Source organism: Heterocephalus glaber, unplaced genomic scaffold (genome assembly GCF_053883595.1).
Source record: "Heterocephalus glaber isolate CG9 unplaced genomic scaffold, H.glaber_assembly_v1.0 deba00001442, whole genome shotgun sequence".
Taxonomy (NCBI): Eukaryota; Metazoa; Chordata; class Mammalia; order Rodentia; family Bathyergidae; genus Heterocephalus; species Heterocephalus glaber.
Window position 1 is genome coordinate 7,785,262 of NW_028258296.1, and position 25,389 is coordinate 7,810,650.

The window sequence follows — 25,389 nt, forward strand, 5'->3', positions numbered from 1 at the left end:
TGTAGGTTTCTGATAAAATATGATTTTATCCCTATTCTGGCTTTTGCAGTTGATCTTATGATTTAAGTACATATATGTAAACATCAGATGTGTACACAGGAGTAGAAGAATAAACTAATTAAAATTAAAATGGGCAATAACTGAAAAGCCTAGTAAAATATTGACCAAATAATTAACTTAGTCTTTGGTCACCTTGGTTAATCAAATACTTTGTAACACCCAGCTCTCTGTAGGAAATGACATGACTCCCTCAGTCAGGTCTCCAAGCAGTGTTTATGTAAGAGTGGTGAACTGAGAAATAAGTGGAAAGATAATCCCCCACCAATTCCCAAAAGTACAGAGGAAGAGCTCTTATCTCTGCTGGTTTTTAAGTTACTGGTAATAGAAGGAGAAATAAATAATACTTTCAGCTTGCAATTTTATCACCAATATTTTATTTGCTCTTTAATCTCCAGTAGAAAGGGAAAGAGGAAAGGCATTTGCTTGACACCTCTATGTGTGGGGCAGATAAATGAATTAAATGGATCATAAAATTTGAGCAAATGTGCTAATGTTCCAAGAACTAAGGAAGTTAAATATTTTAACTCAGGGTTCAGAAAATCATTCTTAAACTATCATAAAAAAATATATCATTTACCAGTTAAAAAATGTTGCCACATATATTGACCTGTTTCATGTGTTTTGATTTTCAGGTCCACATTACAACATTAAGATCTGAAGATGAAGCCAACAGCTCCTCGCAGTGGGGTGTGCTGCAGCTGGGAGGAGGGGTCTGAAGCTGAGGTGTGGATAAAGCAGCCTAGCGTGTCTAGAGTATGTCGATGCAGAGTCACTGTGATAGGGACTGGGACAAAATACCTGTCATCACAACTTAAAGGAGAAAAGGTTTATTTTGGCTCATGGTTTTGGAGGTTTCAGTCCATGGTCAGTTGGCTCTCAAGCACAAACATCACGGTGGAGAAAAGATGCTAACTTAATGGCAGCCAGGAAGCCGAGAGCTGGAAGAGAGCTAGAGAAGGACAGCAAGGGGCCAAGACAAGAATATGCCCTTCCAGGTCACACCTCTAGTCACCCACTTCCTCCACCCTGGCCCTGTCAGCTCTCTCATGATCCAATCATCTTCTGAAAGCCCCAACTCAGAACACATGGCACTTTGGAGGGACATTTTAGATCTAAACCATACCACTCACTTGTAGTGGGGCTCAGCCCCTGAGCGAACCGGAGCTGTTTCCAGACTTCCTTGTTGCATGGTCAAAAGCTTTGATGGGCCTTTACCAAGCCTTAGCTTATTCTGCTTGTGTCTGAACATAAGTGATGCTCTAGTTCTCACCACTGGGTCTCACTTCACATCTCCTTAAGCTATACCACACTCAGACATTCTGAAGTCTCCTAAGGCTTTTCTTCCCCCTGTACCTAAATGCTCCTATGTCACAATCTCCAAAGCAGCTTGCTGAAATCTTACTCTGTCCAAGAGTTAGCTCAGATGTTTCCCCTGGAAAGATGGACTCCACCTCCCCTCTAAACACACACACACATACACACACTCACACACTCACACACTCACGTAGACAGCAACTGTGGACATAGGCAGAGTCAGGAATACCCTCAGTAACTATATTAGATTATATTACATTACATTATGTTTAGTATTATAAATCTAATATATTGCAATTATTTGCTTAAATGTCTGTCTCCTATGGATAGACTATGAGCTTCTGATAGGTAGAACTGTATCTTCCCTGCATCTCTTATACTTACCCTGGTGCTTGCTTTAGGTAATGATTTAATAAATGCTTATGAAAGGATGGATGAATTTGTTATCATCCTTCAAGACCCGAATCAGTTTCCCTTGCCTCTGTGAAGCATTGCAGATTCATTCAAGATAGGATTAAATTCTTGTCTTCTCTGAGTTCTCATATTACTGTATTTACTTCTTTCCTATGGTGGCTATAGCTGGCTTTCCTGGATTTTGTTTAATTGCATCTACACTATCTGAAAAAAGAGCATGCCTTTCTCTACTCTCCTTTTCCCCATGTGGCACTGAGTTTTATAGGAAGTAAGTAATCTCTGATGTTCGTTACAGTGTTTTTACCAAAGAGCCAACATTAATGAAATATTTTCTGCAGGGAAGAGGTGGTTTCAGATTCATTTTCATTTGCATAGGCCAAGCATATAGCAGGTGTCAAATAAAGTGCTGGAAGCATAAAACGAGAGTATAATTATTTGAAAAGCTGAGGATCTTTTATCACATTCATTAATTGGTAATAATCTGGTCCTTAACATATCCTGGGAGTGAAAGTAATGAATAATCATCTAATTTCAATAGCTAGGTTCACTCTACTTTTTCTACCAATGCTAACATATTCTTGGAAATACTGATGTCAGAGAGGGTGGCAGTTTTTGCTTGCTTGTTTTTTGGTACTGGGGATCGAACTCAGGACCTTGAGCTTGCGGAGGGTGGCAGTTTTTAATGTGGAAGTTAGGGGAGCATTCATTTTTGGAGTTACCCCCAAATCCCCCCAAATGTGACAATACTTGCAACCACTGGGAATAAATGAGCCAACCTCACTTACAATAGTTGCTTGAAAAGTTGAAGTATGTTTTTAGTGCCAAAGTCAGTAGGTACGCACAAGAAGGGTGGCTCCAGTTACTGAGAATGATCTTTTCGAAAATCTCATCTTCCTCACAATAATAATAATAATAATAATAATAATAGTAATAATAATAATAGAAATCTCCATCTCTTGAAAACCACATTTCCAGACTTGCACCCACCTCTCACACGTATTCTTATTTATTTCTCTATAAAACATTGTAAACCGAATGTCATTAGCTGCTTTCTATGGATGAGACCATTGAGGCTCAGGAATGTCCAACAATTTACACAGCATTCTTAAGCTGCCCTACTGTATTGTAGGTGGAAGTCAATTCTGGTTGAAGATTAGGGTGGAAAAATCTTCGTTAACTCCTCAGGGACTTAATGTGGCTCATGAGTGACCTACACATGTCACTGTGATTTAACATAATTTTACTAGCCCTATTTCATCAGAATGACAGATAAAAATTCAAAGCCAAACCTTTGTTTGGAAAGGGGGAAGAGTTACCTTCAATGACTAACTACACTATCTACAGGCCAATGATCTCAACCAACAGCTCCAGCCAAGACTTTGATGAATGGTAACCAGCAAAATTAGCCAATTGAATTCTATTCTTTTTCTTTTCTTTTACAGTCTTGTGTCTCTGATTACACCCATGAGTAATATATATTATCATCAAGATGTTGCAGCAAAAATAAAACACAAATCTCAAAGTGACTGGCTCCACTTCAGGAATTCAGCTACTTTTGCTGAGGAAATGTAGTTTGGCAAAGCTGAGCTTCCTTTAATCTTCCCCATCCTCTCCCTTCATAGTTTTGCATCTACCCTTTCTGGAAAAGACAGTTTCTCCCTGGTTCACTTCCATATTAGCAAGAGTGGCCTCTTCTTCTTCAGCTTAGCTATAAAACTGTTGAAATACAAAAACATCCATGGATGACTGTGAGGCAGATTAGATCTAGATCTAGACCTATAGATAGATGAAGAGAGGCCATATGCAACGTTACTTCCAGAAAAATTGCCCACATCAGTGTGAAGATAAAAATAAATGTGATAGTTGCATAAAATGATTTACTGTTTTGAATTATGAAAAGCATGCTTTCTGAAACACTCTCCAGATCTTTTCTGACAGAAGCAGCCATAACAACAGAAACAATAAAATTTGCACAAGAAACAGTTGGTCAAGTTTATTACATGCCATAATGTCAGCTGTCAAGATGATTACTTCCTCCAACTGACCTCCTCTGCCCTGACAACTCTAAGCTTGCTCTCCTTGGCTCCCCGAGATGCATTTTGGTCAACAGGCTAAACAGAACTGTCTTTTTCAAAGGACCATTGAGGTTACATAACGGTTTGCATTTGAGAGATGAAAGGAGAGAACGAAGCTCCCCTGAACCCACTGAGATCCCTTGATCTTAGAGTCAAGTGGACTTGAGAAAAAGAATCAAATATGTGACTGGGACAAAAGCACATGAAAAGGCAGAAGTGGTTCGTAAGAGGTCGGGGAGCTCTTTTCAGGACTTTCTCACTTCATGTGACATCAGAGATGCTCTTTTTTCACACACATTTGTAATTTACAAGCAAACATAAATATTCCTTGACCTCTTTCTCTACTTTTCATTTAGTCATTCTTATTTAGACCAAGCAGAGACATTTGTCCTTTCTTTTTGCCCATTCTTTCTGCTCAGTTCTTATGCACAGAAACAGTAACAAATATATCGTTCCACTATGTGGTGTATTTTAGCCTAAATTATAAATAGAACCTGCAGTTGTGCTTTCATGGGAGGTCAATGTAGGTTAATCTAATTGATTTTTAACATTGTGCATGACACTTTATTATGTGTATTCTATCTTTAGCACATTCATTCCTTTTTATCATTATTGTTTTGGTTTTATCTTTTGTCTTGTTTTTACTTAACATGATATTTCAAAAATCACTGGGAGGTGTAAAAATATTTTTATTGAGGAATTGTGTTGGCCCTAGAGATATAAATATAAATATACCGTGCTTCCTGTCTTTCAGACATGCAGAATACATACACACAGAGGTTTTCAGTGGTGTTGATATGTGCAGTGACTGGTGGTTGCAATGAGATGAGCTTGGTGGTAGGAACTTCCAACAGATTCAAAGAAGACTTCATAGTGAAGGAGACAGTAACCGGGCCTTGGATTTTACCACGCTAAAAGGAATGAAAAGTAACCTGAGAAAAAGAATAGCATGAAATCACAAAAATGTATTAACGTTTCCAGGAAAAGGATGAAGTTCAGCATGGTTGGAACAGGATGTGCAAGCAACAAGGTTTTGCAGAAGACAGCATTATGTAAAATGTTGCTGGAAGTATTAAAAACTAAACAAAAAGACTTAGATGAATTAGACATCAACGTGGATTTAAAATACCCGAGAAGACAAAAACCACGTGAGACACAAGGTAAGTGTCAGAACTATAGATAATATAAGCTCTTGATATCTGTTCTCACGATGTGCTCCTGGATCAGCATTGGGAACTTGTTCAAAATAATTTAGTCAAATAGTTTAACAAATAAAGAGCCTTATTCCTACACAAAATTTCCATACTTGGAATTTCCTGTGGTATAATTCCAGAACTCAAAAAATTTAAATTACAGATACTTCATATTAATGGAAGAAAATAAATGAGAAGATAAGATCAGATTGAGGACCTGATAGAAAATTTTAAATTGAAATGGCCTGAAAGTGCAAGAGACTTTTTTTAAAAAGTTTTAATTGAAAAGTAATAGAAACAAAACAGAATTTTGGGGCAGGAGATCCATTTGACAGTACAGTTGTCTAGATTCTTTTTAAGCATTCTTGACTGGGAAGTTAGGCTCACTTGTAATGTGTCCTGTATTACTCGAAAGGAGTTATGAATGAATACCTACTTCTGCCACTGCTGAAGTTGTTCTTTTGATTTTTCTCTCCCCATTGGGAGTACAAATCCTGTATCAAGTAAAATCTAGGAAAGGTGAAAATTGACAGCTAGATAAAAGCATTGTCTCAGTAAGAGGAGAAGGAGATAAAGGGATAAATCAAATGAAATAAAATAATAGAAAAGTAAAAGTATTCAAACGAGGAAGAAGTTTCTTCCCATGGTATATTTTTCCCACTTTGCACAATTGAATAGAGCTCCTTTGTCCCAAAGAAAGGTCGGTGTTCTTTAAGGAAATGATGAGATTAGGATTACAGATTGTGATTGTTCTCAGAGAAAGACAGAGAAGAATATTGTTATGGTAAACATGGTGAGATCGGGTTGAGGAGCCCAGCAGGTGAAAATCAGTTGAGGTGGTCAGAAATTTGGAACTGGAATTGGTATACACTGAAGAAGCTTCCACTCAGTGTCACCAAAGATCACTGTAACACTAGGTATTTTTATATAGGGCATCTATATTCTCAATGAATGTAATTTATTTGATATGCCACTCAGAAATATATTTTTATGTCCCCAACTCTAATAACTTGGGTTGTTACTTACAACGCAATATGCATCTTCTCTTAGCATAACAAGTGGTCAGCCAAAAGCACACAGTGAATAAAGGTGCTGTGTGTGAACGTCACTCTGTAAGTCCTTCATTGCTCATGGTTTAGAACAGGGTCATTTATGTCTCAGTATCTCAGACGATGTTAGATTAAGTCATCACAGGGCATCCTTTACACCCTCAAACACTGCCAAATGCACTTTGAAACTTGGAGGAGGAGGAGGAGGAGGAGGAGGAGGAGGAGGAGGAGGAGGAGGAGGAGGAGGAGGAGAAGAAGAAGAAGAAGAAGAAGAAGAAGAAGAAGAAGAAGAAGAAAGAAGAGGAGCAGAGAAGGAGAATAAAAGGAAGAGAAGGAGAGGAGAGGAGGAGGAGCCGCCTCACGTGTGAGTCATTTTCTGTGACTCATTGCACATTTCTTGGTATGTAGGAAGGTGCTACTGTTGTCTTCTCACAAACTGGCACAGAACATACCTGAAAGAAGTTTTTCTATTTATGTTTTCCTCCAGTTTCCCAAGCTTCCTAAGTGAGATTCTCTGCTTGCTTGTTCTTTGGTACAGAAAAAGAACTAAACACATTTTCCAGTATGTTCCAGTTATTGTTTCAGGAAAGTTCCTTATGATATTGATTTATTTTTGGCTACAATAAGATAGTTGTTATTACCTCTATTTGTCCATATGAAGAAAATGAGATTTAGCAACCTTTCTAGGATCACTTGCTAATTAGTAGAAAGGAGGTTTAGGGGAAAACATGAAGCAAAAATATTTCCTAAGAGCTGGTTTAGAACCAGGGAAGAACAAAGCAATATATGAGCAGTTTGCCTGTAGTAATGCTTAATTCAATAACCAAGAGAAACATTTAAACATGAGAGAGTGTTCACTTCAGTATTTCTCTGGACCCATAGCTTTTCACCTTGTTTTCAAAGATTGGGACAGATATTTATAGACTTCTTTGAGAATATGACAATATTTATGATCTCTTACAAAAATTCAAGAGCAAATTTATACATCAAGTCACTTGAAAGGATTCTCAAATCCCTTAATCTTCATATATGGACCCTCTCTAAGGAACTCTAACAAAATCTCCTCTACATGAAAACATTTTGATGTATAAAATAAATTTTTAAAATTTATAAAATATACACGTTTGCAATGTGGTATTCAGAAGGGAACGTTCTTTGAAAAGACCATAGCTATGCATCTCTCTTAAGTTGAGCAATGCACTAGCTGTGATGCTAGAAAACTCAGGAATATAGACCCAAGGATTGGGAGGAATTACCAAGTTACCCCCTTACATGGAAGAGGTTTCATACATTGAAAGTCACTCCCCAGTATGACTGTACCCAGAAATAGAGCAATTGGGAGATGACAAGTTCATGTGCATGATGCCCTCATGCGTGGGATTAGTGTCCTTATAGGAGAGACCCCAGAGACCTCCCTTGTCCTTCTGCCAGGAGAGAATGCAGCAGAAAGACAGTCGTCTGTGAATTAGAAATCAGGCCCTTGGTCTTCTCAACATGCATAATGTGAGAAATAAATGTCTGTTATTTCTAATCCATGGCAGCCCACACGGTCTAAGGAAAGCAGTATTTTCCTCTCTGAAAATAGGTTTCTTTTCCTCAAACCTGTTCCATGTATGGGCTTACATAGTTATTTTTATTATGCTTTGCTGTCTCTCGTTTTTCAATTATCTGTTTTTTTGGCAGTCGTTAAGATACTAAATTCTTCATTTTACACATTTCTACTACATGCCCTAACATGCTATATGATGTATATTTACAAACCTTGATCACATACTTTTATAAAGTGTTTTAAATAATTTTTATAAATATGAGTATGCCATATAAACAGACAGCTAATAGAAACAATGCAATATATTAATAACTAGATAGAGAAAAAAGGGAGGGAAATCTTCCAGGAACTATGAGATTTTGGTAGCCAAGGTGAAACAAAAATTGCATGATTACATAGCTCTCTATATTTTATAATAAAAATAAACCTATTTTTAGAAGTGAAACTCATCTTGTATTAATCCCTATGAAGCATAGGTTCCAGGCTTCTTGCACACTGTTAATATTTCTCTCAACAAGAAAGTCATCAAACTCTTCCCATTTCTACTCTCTCTCTCGCTTTTCCACACTAGTAAGCACCCTACTGTGTTGCAATCACATCGCCAGTTTACAAAACAGTGCTATTGCCTTCATGTGGTTCATGGACAACACTCAGGCCTCTCAATAATCCACTCAGGTTTCTGATCAAGACTTCTTTGACAGATGAAGAGTTATTCAACCTTTGTATTAGAATGTGGAGATATTATAAGTCACAATGTAGCATTTTACCTGTCTCTTGATTATTCCTCACTATCAGTATCCCTTTCACAGTTGGAACAAATCACTCAGGTCAACATGGAGTTCTCGGAAGAATGCCTGAAATATGAGCTTTCAAGTGGGCTGAATAAGAGAAGATTTATTAAAATGTTTAGCTGTCAGATACTCATTCGGGGGATGGCATTCAGCTATAAATCATAAGACAAATGGCTTGAATCACAACCCAATAAAGATTACTATGTCTGTGCCCAAAGATGGATGAAAAAGAATTCTCAGTCTCTGATGGTTTATGCACCCCTTAAATTTAGTTAATATACATTTTATATTGCTTTGTCACCCATTCCATTAGGTTGAATATGATGTGCAGAATTTTTAAGATAAGATGTCTGGCTACTATTCTCCATGGACATGATTAGACCACAGTATTGTGGTATATGAACAATGGGTCATAAGACAGAGAGTCATAAGAGAGATATTATTTGGTGGACTTTGCCTAATAATATCCTTAAAAGTTAGACAGTTTTTTTTTGACTGGTTGAAGAAGTCACATTTGAAGTATGAGAAAGATGTAACGTGCTCTAGTTGGTTTGAAAATGAAGGGGATCACATGCAAAGAAGACAGGGAGGCCCCTGCTGACAGCCAGCAAAGAAATGGCACCTTAGTGAGGCCTATAATCACCAGGAACTGAATTCTACCGGTAACAGAACTGAGTTTTGGAAAAGACCTTGAAATCCAAATGGCAAATGCAGCCAATTAACACCTTGATTTCAGCCTTTAGAGACCCTGATCAAAGAATCCAGTCACATCAGCTTAGACTTCTGACTACAGAATTGTGAGATAGCAAACGGGTGGTAAATTTGTGGAAATTTGTTATGCAGCAGTGAAAAATTAATACATTGATGCTTTGTCTCATTTCACGGACCTCTGTCTGAAAGCCTCTGAACTTTAGAGAAAGTCCTTTAGTCCCAATTCATTTAAAAGGGATAACTTGGAGTGGAAGGAGGCGATACTAGAAAAATGAGTCTTGAAAAAATCCAGTTATTTGTTCTTTAATTTTAAAGAAAGGGTTTCAAAAGTTAGAGCAATCTCTTCACCTTCTTCCAGAGGTGTATTTGTATGTACTTATATATATTTTTTCTTTCTTTTCAACAAAATGAATAACACTAAAATGGCAAAATTTAGGAATTGTTTACAAGGTGATAAAGGAATCCTATCTGGAGAAGATCATGTTTGTAGTTGATGATCAAACTTAAGCACTTGTTACCTCTGTGTAAGGAGGATCTAATTGGTATCCATTCATTTACTCGACCTATCATAACTGAGTGCTCATTTATCTTGGGGCCTGTGCTAGACACAAGGAGACATGGATATAAAAGGAGCATAGTCCTTGCCTTCCTGGGAGAACTTTTGTGAACTTGCAATCCATGAAGAGTGAGAGATAAATAAACTGGCTATTCATGTTAATAAACTGATCACTGAATGGAATATCTAGGTAAGAAGACAGTGTTAAAAGAATGCAAAGGAAGAATACAAAACACAATGTCAGGTGGCTAGAGAAAGGTTCATCAGTAAGCAATTTCAAAGCTAAGACCTGAAAGAGAATATTAAATAAGATAGAGGAGTGTTGAAGACAGAACAACCCTAGCAAAGTGCAAAACACTACAGGGAGTCCTGGTATATTTTAGGTACTAAGCAAAGAATAGAAAAGAGATGTGAAGAGCCTTGATTATTCAGGACCATGTATGTGGTGCTAATAAGTTTAGAATTTATTACAACCTCTAATCAATAAAATGTCAAGGTTATATTTGTGCCTTGAAAATCTCTCTTGCTGTAATATGGAGAATGGATGTGGTAGAGAAGATGCTTTAGAGGAACCTAAGTCAATGAGCTGAGGGCAATGAACAGGCTGGGGCAACAAGAAAATATGAGAGGAGGTCATAAAATAAGGATGGTTTGAATTAATTGAGCTAAATGGGGCATATCTGAGAAGACTAAAGAGGGAGAATTGACACATATGTGAATATAGAGACAAGAGGAACAGGAGGAGGAAGTCATCCAAGATGTTACCTAGGATGGTGGCCAGGCCTCAGGAGTCCCAGGGAAGGAACAACTTTGGGAAGCTGGTTACACTGAATGGGGCTAAGCTAAAGGTGTCTTCCAGCCATCTGGATATTCAATTGGGAAGTCTGAACAGGAAAGAGACTTGGGAACTGTCTACATGTAGATGTGATTTTAACCACATAATCCACAAAGAGAAGGTGCTACAAAATGTCAGATTCCTGAGGAACGTCCAAGGCAGTTGCTAGGCGATGCACATCTTGAAAATGGGAATGTACCTGAGACTCCCTTTTGACACTGTCAGTTCCAGAGAAACTTGTGAGTTAACGTAATTTGAAGTTTTGTACCTTTCCTTCTACGTCTAGTTTAGTGAGTATTTGTATCCACCAAATAGGATAACGGTGAGCTCTTACATTTATCTTTAAATTTGAGATGAAAGATGATTATTTTGAAGCCAAGGTCAAATCCTATAACTGGAATATTCTATGGTCTAGATGTCTACTTTGAGATACTGTTTACATCTCCTCTTCTTTAGAAAGAAGAGAGGGGAATTTCACAATGTATATTAGCAAAAGTCTTATTTAAAACACTTCATGATATTTTTAAAAATAGGAAATAAGAAGAGGTTGAAAAAGCAAATCATCCAAATTTACTATCCCCAAATCAGTATCCAAACATCACACTTGGGTCTCAGTATCAGACTACACAAGGCAAAAATAAAATCACTGTAGAGTTTTCCAGTGCAATTAACTAGAATTTGTAAATTACCTTTTCTAAAGTTATGATAATTTACAAAATTTACCATAATAATACTTATTGAAATAAATATTTTGGGAAGTATTCCATAAATAGTGTTATTTGAGAAACACTTTTCATTTTTATTTCCTGAATTTAGTGAAATAATTTAAAGAAATTTCAAGTATTTTCTAACATCTGGATATTATTTACTTATTTCTCATTTTTTAGCAATTTAAGGCATTTATCCACTGGATTCTTTGATTCATGTTTCTAACTCAATATAAACATCTTTAATCTTTAATCTAGTAGTAATAACATTGGACCTGTCCTTCAATGAGCAGGTTATTGAAAATATAATTATAAATGACTCAGAGTCCCAAGGAAGAAGAAAGAAGATGAAGGATAAAATGGATCACTTCTATATTGTCAAAATACTTAGTAGCTACTTGCAGGAGCATAAGTTTAGCACTAAAATGTACATTTCAACTACAGTACACAGAGACTTGCCAAAGTCAGAAAACTCTTCATACTTGTTATGATTTACCTTCTTTAAACCTCTGATGTTTTAGGAACATTTCAAGGTTTTGTTTTGTTTTGTTTGCCATGAAATACCAATAAAATATGTACAGCATTGACTTCATAAAGTGACGTTATTTAAACTCTTTTTTTGAACTTAAGACTCATTTTAGCACAGAATGGAAATGGGAAGTCACCATTTTTATGCCATCACATAAATCTATGACTACTGGATGGCCTCATCCACATGTAATTTAAACTACTTTTTAACACTATTGTAATAACCATAAACTCTGTTTTTCAGCCCCATGTTCTCTCCTGAAAATGTGATTGGATAGACAACTCACTGGAAATGCCACTTGGATGTCCCATAAGTGTCTTGAACTCACGGTGTTAAACTGAGACTTTTCCTCCACCCCTCCTCTTCCTTAATGTTACCAAACTCTCATCATTCACCCAAGCTAGAGATCAGGAATTGCTAGAATTTTCTTCTTCCTCATCTCTCACCAGGAATCAGTTAGGAGTCATGATGAGCCTATTTCTAAAATATTACTGAAATCCGTTCCACCTTCTTTTTTCCTACCAGGATTGCCTTAATTCCAAAGCACTTCTCATACTCACCAAAATCCTCTCCTCAGTCATACATCTTTGCTTCTGATCTTGCTCCACAAATTCCTTCTTTATAGTGCTACTAGTATTACATTTTAAAATTAAAATTTAATCATGTTATTCCCTCTTTAAAATCCTCAAAATCCTGCTCTTGTATTTAGAATAAAAACCAAAATTCTTTATTATAACTTACAAAACTGTGAAGAAGACAGGTGCTTTGTGTCCAGTTTCCTGCTATCGTTCTATAGCAATAAATCTATAAGCAAGGAGAAGTCAAACAGCCAACTCCCTTTGTGATATTATGACTTTTATTACCCAGCAACCAAGAGAGGTCAGGTGACTAGTCTTCACCAATGGCAGAGCAGCAGGAGTGAGGGACATCTCCCATGGGTTCAGGCCTTCACGTGAAAGTCTAATCCCTGAATCACTCCTTGGAAGAGTTCCTGTTGCTCCTGGAACACCTCCCCCTGAATTGTTCCTTGAAAGAGAAAAAGTGTTGAAATGTTTGAGCTCTTAAATTTTGATGCATAGCTGTTACCATAATTTATCCCATCCTAACACAAAACCATTCATGATTCAATCCTTAATTCTATTTCGAACTTCATCTTTTACCAATTTCTAAACCCCGTATCTACCTATCCCAGGCTCTAACATACCAAGTTACAAAAAATTCTATAGCTCTGGGCTGGGGATTTAGCTCAGTGGTTCTGCAGCCTGCCTCGCAAGCACAAGGTCCCGAGTTCGATCCCCAGTAGCAAAAAAAAAAAAAAATCCTATAGCTCAGTCATGCTTTCTCTTCCTTTTCCTCCTTTTTTCCCCTACTGTTCTGCTTGTAGGGTCATCCCCCTCCTCTCCTTTAAGATCACTGCTCTGAAAATTTTCTCATTCCTTGCTGTGGGCTGAATTGTGTTGTCCCATCCCAAGTCCATATAATAAAGCCCTAGTTCAGAATTCGACTGTATTTGTAGATAAGATCCTCAAAGAAGTAACTGACGCTAAATGATACTTCTAAGGTGGGGTGTAATCCAATCTGAATGGTATTCTTAGAAGAAAAGGAAATTTGGGCACTAAAAGTAATGTACCCAGGACTCCCGGGTAGAGACACAGCAGGAAGGTGTCCACTGGTGAGACAAGGAAAAGAAACAAGGAAATCAGTCCCGCTGACTTAGAAACTATGAGAATATAAATTTCTGTTAAGCCACCCAGTGTGTGATATTTTATGACGGTAGCTCTAGCGCCCTAATATACCCTCGAGGGAGGAGTTGTTTTTTTCTCAGAAATTTGGTAGCAATCTGACCAAGCTCTCTTTCTCATTTATAGTAACTGTTTTTCAGGAATTGATTCCTTGTTTGTCTCCCCAACTAGTCTGTGATGTTTTAAAGGAAAGGACTCTGGCTATTCACCTGCTGCCTTAATGCCTAGCAATATCTAAATTTGTAAGAAATGTTCTTTAGGATGAATTAATTTATTCTCCGCAATTTGTAGCTTGGCAGTAAGTAAATAAGCAGTTGTTTGGGTTTCATCTTTTTGTCCAGGGTTTGGGTGCCAAAGATGCGGCACTGATTTTGATACAGGATTTTACTTTTAGAGTCTCTGCTTTGTTTTTATATTGTTATGTGGGCATCACTTAAGACTGCTTGTGGTGTTTTGTCTACTTCACAACACCCTGCTTTTTCCAAGGACAGCAGGGGCCTGGTGAGCCATGTGGTAGGTGAGAATTTACCCTCCATATGGGAGGTGGCTTTAGCCAGTCTTTATGCCACAGTTGGTTGGATGAGCGTGGTTACTAAAGCCAAGTTGGACTCGTAAGTGCATTTCACATCTTTTCTTTTGAGAGTGAGAGAAGCTAATATCAATGTCTTTTGAGCAATTGAAACCAAGTCAATAAAATGCCAGAATGCATTGAGAAGCAGAGGCATTTGACTGAAGAGAGAGACATCCACATACAGAAGAAATGAAGAGATATTCAAAGACCAACATTGGGGGACCAGCTATATCAACAATTACTTTTGATTTCCTCATGTCAGTTCTTTATTAATTTTTCTTTTCAAATTCACTATCTCCATTTTAACTGCTTTCTATCTGAGCCAGCACAATAACCTTCCAATAGGACTCCATCTCCTGACATTCTCCTTCAATCCATGGGGCACCATGTTGTAAGAAATACCTATCTAGTCATTGTTTCTGGCTGTCATTATTATATAAACTGCCTTCAATGAGCATAAGATGACTAACACTGTGCATGGTGTATTGATTGATATTAAAGTTTCCAGAACAATGAAGATAGCACAGAATATTAATATAAAACAGTTTATTTTTATTTTAGTTCTTAAAATACTTATTTTATAGGTATACCTTACTGTAAAGATAAAGCAATTATTTGCTCTATTCAGGTTTGTACTTGTACTTTCTGGGAATTTTTACAGGTGAAAAACTCATAGCTTGAAAAGCTTAAATAATTCTAGTAAGGTCACAGAGCTGCTGAAATGTAATACACCCACAGGTGCTTGACTTCAAAACTCTGCCTAATTTCCATGCTACTAAACCAATTTCATCACTCTGTGATATAATTCTTGTATTTTCAGAGCTGAAAATCAAACTAAAGATGGTCCCTTCTAATGTGGAGAAATCCATAACAGAAAGACACAGAGCTGATTTGAGACTATGACCCCATACCCAGTGCCACTCCTTGCACAATGTTGTCCTTGCTTTGCAGCTGTGTGAAAAGTAGCATATGAGAGTCTTTGTTTTCCTTTAAAACTGAGATGAGATGTGGCCTTTATTACGAAGTACCTGCTTGCAAATTCAGACTGTGCTCTACCTACCAGGTGTGTGTATGCATATGATAACCAGAGAAAGTAATCAATAGACTAACTTGGGGTGGGTACCAAAGACTTGCAGCCTTGGGGTCATCGATCTCGTCAAACTAATACAGCTTGATTTGGCATAGGTAAAAATGCTAACAAAACAGCATGCACTCTTGTGTATTGGTGGGATTGAGAAGATCTAGCTATGTACTGCTAAAATTCACTTCATATCAAATTAAAAAGAAAACTCATAAAGCAGCAATTCTTTAACAAGAACAAAACATCACTATTGTTTGAAATCCCTGGATTATGAAAGTGCATCATGAAAAGACATAGTAGCTCTTTAAAAATCTCACTTTCTGATGTAAGTGTAAAACACATTTCTTATTATGTGGAGAGGATTACAGACTCACTAGGATTCTTTAGATTCTGACTAAAATTTCTGTCTGGGATTCATCATTATTGATTCCTCAGAAGCAGGACAGTGCTAAATATTATGGAATTAAGATGGAGGGGGATTTTTTGCTGTAAAGCAGGAGATTTCAAGTGTGCAGCAAGCATTGCCAGGGGACTTTTGAAAAGGAGATTCCAAAACGATCTTCAGTTTATGTCATGAGTTCCAATGACATGGTGGCTAATCTGCAATTAGAAGTAAGAAACTTGGACATAGTGTTGATATCTGCTATCCCTCATGTGTGTCCAGGCAACATTCCTGAGATCTCACTTATGTGCAGAGTCAGGTACCTCTATCTCACTACACACATTCAAAACCCACACTGTGGATAACCTGGTCTCTGAGCTCACACTTTCTGGATTTAAGTCCCAGTTTCTACCTTGTATTGCTGCTATGGATGTTTAAAGTTACTGTTTCCTGCTTTATTTATTATACATTGGCTTGGCAACTTCTCCCAGCCAGGCACTATTTGAAGCTCACTGTACTCTTAACAACCTGAGAAAAACATGTGCAACATTGTCACTGCTAGTCTACAAATGAGTCCCTGGGTCAGTGAAAGAGTAAATACAGATAGAGAGTACCAGAGATAGTAAGAGTCAGAAGTCAGACCCAGGCAGTTCGGTTCTGGAGTGTGTGCTCTTTAACTTTAACTGCCACATACACCTATGGCAAATAATCAAATAATTGCACTTCCTCCTTGCTATGGAAAGCTTACTTGAGATAATCCACATAAAATGTCTTCAACAAGTGGCCTATACTCACAGTAAGCTAACTGTGAATTGAGAGACTTGTCATTGTACAGCTGATAAGTCTGGTAGACCCCGTTCTGATCCCACCGGCAAAATGATCTCCAACAATCCCCCTGACTAGTTCCATTTGCACACCTGTACTTCTGCTATCAGTTTTCCACTTGACATTGCTCTTTCCAGTAGGACTGGGGTCCAGACCTACCCTCCAGTTTCTTTATCTGGAGTCCTGGCTTCTTTGGCTCCAGGAAGCAGGTGTGCATGGTCACAGGCCCATGTTCCCAGTCCTGTACACTTTATTTATCCTGGGTGATTTGTCCTTTGCATGTCCTTGAGCTGATTTGTATCATTCCAGGTGTAACTGTGTAAGAAGGTTTCAGTGACCTACAATAGCATGGTAAATTAGAAAAGGAATAAACTCAAGGATCCCAGGCCTGTGTCTGGGTCTCCGTTTCAGTTTATTTTTTGGGAATCCAGTTATCAGTTCTGTGCCTTAGTTTCCTTATTGATAATAATGGGTCTAAATTCTTATTCATGAAGTCACTGCTAGAATTTAGCATGATAACATATATGGCACCATATTTAAGCTAAAGTAGCTGCTCAACACGTTTCCTTTCTCTCTCCTTCTGAAAGTAAAGGGGAGCTCCATGTGCCTAGAAAGATAATTAAAGTTAACCTTTGCATTAGGCAAGGCACACACAGGTTCTTACACTGTGGTAGACTTTGGTTGCTGGGCGTCAGGTGAAATTGCTCAGATTCATTAAAGTACCATTGTTGAATGCTTGCAACTAAAATAAGCTGCATGATTCAGGCTAGAAACCTCACTACACACCATATACTTGTTTACTTTCCTCTGTATCCATTTCTAAATGTTTAGAATTACATATTCTACAGTCTGTCTTATTTTGACAAGATGCATGATTGCTTGTGCTTGGGAATCACAAGAAGCAAAATGTTTTTTTAAAAATTGCCCATAGTAATCAAAACATAGCATAAGTGCCACAGCCTGATCCGGAATTTCATTGCAACTTTAAAGACAGTGAGTGCAGGGAGCAGTAGAGTCTTCCCGCGATGCCTTAGAAAGAGCCTGTGCCACACTTCACTGACGAAGGCAGCAGTAGCTGCTATCAGACAAACCAATGTTCTCTGCAAAATTGAACAGGAACCTTTGAGACACATATGTTGCCGTTAATTTGAAAGTGGCTGCATACCGATTTGGTCATTTTTGCGATGTTTAAAGAAATTGGAGAGACGTAATCTAATCACCCAGACTTGAGACTTCTCATACCACTAGTTTAGCAGGTGGATTTGGTCATTCTTTCACATACTTCATCCCTTGTACAAGACTTTTTAAAATTATACAGGAACAAATGTCTCACTGCAGCAGGCTTTGCATGAACTGAGAAAGAAAAATTATCAGGGCCTTTAATCAGGATTGGGAATAATTTCTCATGTGGGCATACAGTTGTGGCTTGATGAAGATTATAAAGACCTGGTTCAAGTGCCTAAAATGTAAAAGGAATGTTCTGATCTTGGTCAAATTGAGATCTATTGAATGGGATTTGTAAACTATTTGTCATAATTATTGCATTTTCAAGATAATAATACAACTATAACTGCATTATAACATCTCGTAAATTCTCATCAATCTGTAGCATGTGCATTAGATTCATTTCTCAAGTCTTGGGTAAAAATGTCAGAATGAGGCCCTAATATTTTCTATTGCAAGATAAATACACTTCCTGAAGAGACCTCTATCCACAGTCTTTACGGAGACAGAGATTTCAGGAAAAAAAATAATAAAAAAGCTATGAAAGTGAGGTCCCAGCCCATGTTTGAAATTCATCCAAACATATTAGGCTAAGATATTATTTTAATATCTCCTAAGTCTCAGCAGGAAGTGTCCCAAATTGTTGACATTTTTTGCTAAAACTCAGCCTGGTATTATCAATCTTCCCTAACCAGATGGGAGTCAAATCTAGCCTTAAGGGAATCTTAAATAAATCTGCAGGGCTCCTAACAGTCCTTCTCTTGCTGTGGATAGCTTTCCTTCCCAAATAATCCCTTTACACAGGTAACTTGAAAAAAAGGGATAAATTAGAACATATTTCTCAAAGGCTATGTCCAGAATTAAAATATTTATTAGAATATAAATATTGGATAAGTTCAAATATATTTTTTACTTTATCTACAGAGTTCTTCATTTGTAGGGTAAAAGGTATAGAGAAAAATTTTCACTATGGGAGAGATAGTTGTACACATATGCATACAAACATACACATACATACATGGATAAAAATAAAAAAGATCTATTTCTCACAAAACACTTCCAACAGGCTAAGTCCCTGGGGTTAAAGTCTCTTCCTTTAAGGGGTTCAGTGTTTCATAATTTTCTGTGCACATGATACACTTCTCCATTCTCCCTATGGCCTGAATTGCTTTCTGATGTTGAACAGTGCAGTCAAGGAACACTAAATAAATATGCATCTTTAAGTTGCCCAAAGAGACAAAGTTTCCACTCCTACATGTCCCCCAACACCACAGAATATTTGAGACACTGAGTGGAAAAGAAAGACTATTTCAGACTGAAGGAACAGTAAGTTTTAAATTAGAGTGAAGAAATGTAAAGTAGAAGTCAGGAGATTCAGCTCAAAAGAAACAAGAGTAATGAGTGATAAAGGTCATGGTGGATTTTGAAAGTCTTGGGAAAGAGTCTGGAAACTATTGATGTGTGGTATTTACTTTAAAAATGTCAAGGACATTTCTACTGAGGTTTGCTAAAGAGGTTTGTGGATACAGATGTATTTTACTACAGAGTGCTCACATTTTGATCAGATTTTCACCTGTAGAGAGAAACTAGTGGAACAGATAGCAAAGGTCTTGACACTCCAGAGAAAAACAACTTTGTATATTGTCCATTAGTAACCACTAGTCACATGTGGCTACTGAGAACTTGAAGTGTGTCTGATCAGTGACTATAGCAACTGCCTCTAGGGCCGTGGATGGTGGAAGACAGAAACACGTTTTTTAGGGATTAGATGCTGAGAATATGGACATAACATCAAAACTCTTTCTGACAGTTTTATTATTGCTGTGGATGGGTTCCCTTCCCAAATATTTATTTTAGATAAATAATATAAAGAAAAATGACAGATTGGAGCATGGTTCTCAAAGGCAACATCCAGTACAGTATCACGAACATGGCCAGGTTCAGCAACTGAAGGACATACCAAGTCTAAAGTGTGAATGTGTCAAAGTCCAGGAGTAAATTCCAGCACACATTGTCAGAAATGAAGAGGTGAGGGCAGGCATGTAAAAGAGTCAGAAAAATTATTCCAGGCATCATTACCTAGAGTTGTTTTAGAAGGTTCAGGGAATGTTCAGGGAATGCTGACCTTCACAGGTTTTCAAAGAGAAATGGACTGAAGTAAGCAACCTCTTGCTTCTAGAGGCCTTAACAGATAAAGAGGAGACCTAAGTAGAGGACACTCTGAAGGTCTTTCTTCTTTTGCATCGAGAGTAGTTGGCTGTCAATTAGTTATTTTTTTCTCACTCTAAAATAGAAACTGTGTATAAATAAATTTTTTACAGACCATAAGGGCTTCCTTTAAAATAAACACCTGTTCTTGAAACTGAAATCTTAAACTCTAAAATAATTCAGGTAATTGGTCTGGAAGAATTGAGGCAGGAATGCTGGACTAATTTCTTCACCTCTGGGTCATGTTGCTAATAATTAAATTGATGAAGCAGGTTTGCATATCTTTTGGGAGGAAAAGCAGATACCCAATTGACAATCTACTACTTTCAAGCAAAATCAGACTAAACACATATAAAAGAGTAAAATGACGAGCAATAACATATTTTAGATTGGGATTCGGTTCCCACATAGAACTAAAATTGATTCAAATTTCATAGTTCTGCCTTGTCTTTTAGACTTAACACCTGATAATAAATTCTAGTGTTTTATGCTATTCTTTACATTTATTTTTTCCTTTAAAAATTAGGACAATACTGATCAGCTTAATCTTCATTTGTCCAATAGATAATGAATATTAACCATTGATTGCAAGCTTAATATTTTAAACTTTTGTCTTAATTTTACTTTTTTCTTCCTCTGATCTTTATTACTAGTCTTTTATTTTTATATCTCTATTTTCCAGTCACTTTAAGTAATAGAAAATAGCAATGAATTTTAGCAAAAATAGCAAATAATTTTGGAAACACCATTGTTCAAAACTAAGAGATACTGCGAAACCTACAAAAGAGCTAATAAGAAACAAATGTTTGCCAACTGATTAGAAATCTCCAAACTTGCTGTAGAAAGGTAATTTAAGGGTGTGAGTGTGAAATTCAAAAAAGCACAGATAAAGTGAAAGATAAGTGTCAAAGTCAGAAGCAGTCTCTTCTGTTTCCATACTACTTCTTTATCTTTTGCTTTGTAGTTTAGGTTTCTAAGACATTTGCTTGTAATGAGGAAACCAGCCAATATCCTGGCAGCAGGGAAACCTACCTATTACAAGAGGTCGTGCTTGATTGGGTATCACTGGTATAGAAAAGGGAAAGAATAGTAGTGATATTCCTGAGCTCCACTTCCACACTTAAAGGTGCACTCAACTGACTCACTTTTTCTTCAGAGCAACCTCTTTACTCATTACACAAATATTACTATAGCACCGTCCTTGTACCAGGAACTGTTCTTGATACATACAAGCAGTAACCAGAAAATATGGTGAATGTTTAAATTTTTAAAAATCTTATTGCAGTAAAGATACATTGCCAAGATGGGATAAATGTGTTCTAGGTGAAGGGGAGTGTTTTGAGTATTTTGAGGGGGAGTTAATGACAATGTGTCTTGTACTGTAATAAATTTTAAAAATTCAACACTCATCGTATTTCTTCATTATCTCTGATCAAAAGTTGACAACAATTTTTCAAGTGACTATATTACAATGTGTCCTCATCCATCTCTTTGACATAATCTGGCACCGTGTGACATCTGGCTCTTCTCCAAAGTCAAAATGACTATGAAAGATAAGCACTTTGAATCAATTCAAGAAATTGAGTCACCCACAACAGCACAACTAAAGACACTCAGGAAAGAGGACTTTCAGAATGAAAGTAGCAAGAATGATGAGACAAGTGTGTTCAAAATTGAAGGGGATGAATAGCAATATGTCTTTTACCATAATAAATTTTTTATTTAAACATACACTATAATTTTTTATCAGCCTTTTTCCTATAGATAGAAAGAACAAGAAAGACTGCTCTGCAAAACATCGTAAGCTATTAACCAAAGGAGGAAGTGAAGGTGCAGCATGCAGGCTAAAGAGGAAAACAGTGAGACAGCAGCTGCAGAGACCCGGTGGGAGAGATCTTTGCATTTGGTGAATAATGAGTGGGCTGCTGGCCAGAATAGAAGCATGGGGAGTATCGGTAACGGGCTGTCTGAGAGGTGAGTCTGGCATGGATTGGGAGTATTCGAGATGAAGACAAGTGGACAGTACCATGATTTATTACAGAGGCAGCGGTACTGTACCTGAGACATTTATGTGTCAATATCCTCAGATGACAAATAGCCTGGAAGACATTAGGAAATTAACTAAATCTCTTTTGGTGACTTCAGGATGGCTTAGGAAACTTTCCTTCCTTTAGGCTCCTTGTACTGCAACATGCTTCCTATCTTATCAATTCAAGGTCGGGGTAGGTTAAAAAGTCCCGAAAGTAGTTTTCGCCAGTCTAACGATTTTGAATAGAACAGACTACAGCAACCTACACAGCTTACAGCTCTTCAGTGCACAAATCCATAACCTTATTTTATTGACAGGCATCAAATTCCCCAAGACCCCAGATTCATTTCTTCTGCACAAAATGTCAAAATACTCTTGCATGTTTTTCCAGAAATGGGCTGCATCCTTGCCTTACCCAAGGAAAATTTTCCAATAACTAGAGTGGCAGTTTGAGAGATTCTAAGCCATGAACTGCCCTTACTACAAGTCTAAATTGGGCAGTTTCAAGGAACCAACCTGTTTTTTCAGCTTTGCTAAAAATATGCCCAAGTCTACCCATATTTAAAACAGTCCTATTGCTGATAATCTCCCACCTTGCCAAGTTAGTCATTCATGTGAAAGGCTTCAAAGAGGCAGGGTGCGGTGATTTACGTCTATAATCCAGAACTCTGGGAGCTTATGCGGGAGATCTCGAAAGCTGGAGCTCAGTCCGGGCAATTTAGAGATTTAGCAAGACTGTCTCTAGATCAAATAAATAAATAAAATAAAATAAATTTAAAAGAGCAGGGAATGGGCTCATTCCTCAGTACCCAATAAAATAAAATAAAATAAAAATTAGTAAGGCTTGCAGTCACAAGTTAAACAAGAAGTAACCCTCTCTTTTTAAACTCAGCACTTCCGCCGTTATTTGGCTCATTTTAATGCTATCTTTACTACTGAGATTCTGGAGTATTTATTAGTGCCGCTCACCAGCACCCCCCTTTCCCCATTCTCAGGATGTGCTAGGGTTGAACTTCCACCAGGTGGACTTCCTGTTCCGGTTAGTGCGGTCTGACACAGACACATTGTCCTCCCCTTGCCCTGCTGCAGAGTCTGACCTTGTTCCAAGACTTCCTTTAGCCTGAATCTCTGACGGAGAATTGAAAATTACGAACAGCTGAGCCCGCCCTATCTGACTCCCAAGACAGGGCTCTCACAGAGCAAGGAACTTTGTCAAACTAGAAGATTTTGAAATGTATAATTATTGCTGCTGCTGCTGCTGCTGTTTTCTAACCCAATCTTCTTGACTTGCCCAGGTCCCTTCATGGGCGCGATATGAAAGACAACGGGAATTTCCAAATTAAGGAAGAGGACAAGCGACAGAGTTGGCAGAAACTGAAAAGATTAGGATGCAGCCGACCTGGTTTTAGTACTCTCTCCCCTGACTGGCTCCGTGGGGTTCTTTTCCTCCTCTGTCTACGAACCCCTAGGTCTCCCGGGGCAGCTTAGCAAAGGGTTTTACGAGGCTTTCTTTTAGGAGGCTGCTGCTAAGAATCCAGATATTTTGGCAGGGTCTCCCAGGGCCCCCAGTGGGGACTGGCAGTTCCTGTGCCATGCAGCAGCATTATTTTCCAAATTTTACAGAGAGCCTTAAGCTTTCGGATCTTCGCTGGAGAAGACGGAACTCAAGGTTTGAACTTCTAACTCACTCTCTCAGAGTCCCGCAGGCAGTAACCAGGAGAGACTGTATACAAAACCAGTGGCTCTGAATTCCAATCTAGTGGCCTTTCTTCCTTTCGCTGATAGGGTTTCTCCGTGTCGAGAGAAACCAGTCCAGTGCTGTCTCCTGACACCCTCTGGCCCTCACAGAACACAGATATTTCTTTTGAGTTATATGTTGGGAATGGAAAATTTTGTTTTCTAAATTTATCAGATAACTAGAAAAGAGAGAACAGACATCTGAGAGTTTAAACAAACAAGTTACAAATGTGTTCTTGGAAATGATATTATGGTGAGGTCTCCTGTTTAGTCATATATTCTATCTCTTCAGGGCATTTTCATCACTGCCTATATGAAGAAAGAAAAAGAAATGGAGAAGGATGCTGTGTTTTCAAATATTGCCATTGCTTTAAGAAACTGTAATTGTTTTTATGACTAATATAATATCTATCATTCTGTAATAGATAGCATTAAGTTAATCAAGGCCTAGATGGACTTCAAGTTTCTCATATTTGAAAGGGAAATTTATAGTCACAATTTCATTGAAAGGTGGATATAAAGCATCTATCAATTACAATTTTTAAAAGATCTTATTTCCCTTTGCCCTGCAGGGTATAGATTCTGTACTCCTAGAATACCTAAGTTTTACTCCAAAGTTATGTACAGTCAAATGGGTTTTATTTAGTAAGTATTTGAAGACAGAAAGAAGACAGAGAGGGGGGTGGAGAGAGAAGAAGAGGAGAGAGAGGGGAGAGGGATAAAGAAAGGGGGGAAGAAAGGGAGGAAGGAAGGCAGAATGAAAAGGCAGGGAAGGAGGAAAGACAGAGGAAGGGAAGGAGAAAGAGAAAAATCCCTAGGAAGGGAGACAATATTAAAATCAAATGGAGACATGCTTCCGTCTCTGAATGATCAGATGTTGTTATGTCAGCAGAGAAAGGAAGCACTTAGGGTTACCCTTCCCTGTCTCTTCCCCCAATAGAGATAATAAGAAATATTTAAAAATTACAACGCTGCTGATAATGTCACTAGAAATTTCTGATTAGTTCCCAAAGCAGAACTTTTCGCTTGAATGATTTTTAGCTGTTTGTTTTTATCATGTATTCAAGAGTGAGACTGTTACAAAAATATCTTTTAGAGCCAATAATATTGCTACCCACAACTACTCATTTGTTTTTCAGACAATTGACGAGATGCCTAGTGTAAGCTGATAGACAAAAGACTTGCTCAAATGCAGTCCAGGGTGGGTCCTTACTGGACTTTTGCTCTTGATGGGATCTTCTATCCTCACCAGCCTGTCTGTACGCTTGGGGAGCCACCTCCACATTGGGAGGTTTGTTTCTTTTATGGTCTTGAGTGAAGTATAAAGTTATTTCCCTCTATTTCTTACAACCATTAGTATTTAAAGAGATATTCTAAGTCTAGCTAGTTATAATTAATCTTTCATGGTGAGCCATTTCAAGAAAATTATTTGTTCAGCTTTGTACCAGATTAGAGTCAGGCAGGTATCGAGCAAATACCGCTGCGACTGAGAAAACATAGCAAGGCTGTTGATACCAAAAGGATCTTAGAAATGTGCTTGAAATTTCATTATTTTTCCAAAAAACAGTTGCATAACTTCCTAGAACATAAGTCTATGTCTTCCCAACAAACCACTATTTTTCCTTTTAAAAAGTGGGGCGCAGGGCACACGAATGTAGTGATGAAATGACAAAGTACAGCCGAGGGGATTTTACTGGTACAACCTAAATATCACGTTAACAGTACGTGCAGCAGAAACAAACACGAACCCATGACTCCTATGGTTATCAGTGGCCTTCAGCGGCCCCCAAAGCACAGAATCGCTACT

General features: G+C 37.8%; 1 protein-coding gene across 4 annotated transcripts in view; it reads right to left on the bottom strand.

The window, feature by feature from the left end:
• Ptger3 (prostaglandin E receptor 3) overlaps positions 1-25,389 on the bottom strand; it is a 169,923-nt gene that overhangs the window by 61,331 nt on the left and 83,203 nt on the right. The window contains exon 3 of one of the 4 annotated variants that reach the window (XM_004841449.4): positions 12,618-12,809. The exons of the other annotated variants lie outside the window; for them this stretch is intronic. Coding sequence (XP_004841506.1) covers positions 12,756-12,809 — 54 coding nt within the window. The 3' untranslated portion in view covers positions 12,618-12,755. Of the gene's footprint in view, positions 1-12,617; positions 12,810-25,389 lie in introns of those variants that run through there. 4 annotated transcript variants of the gene reach the window in all.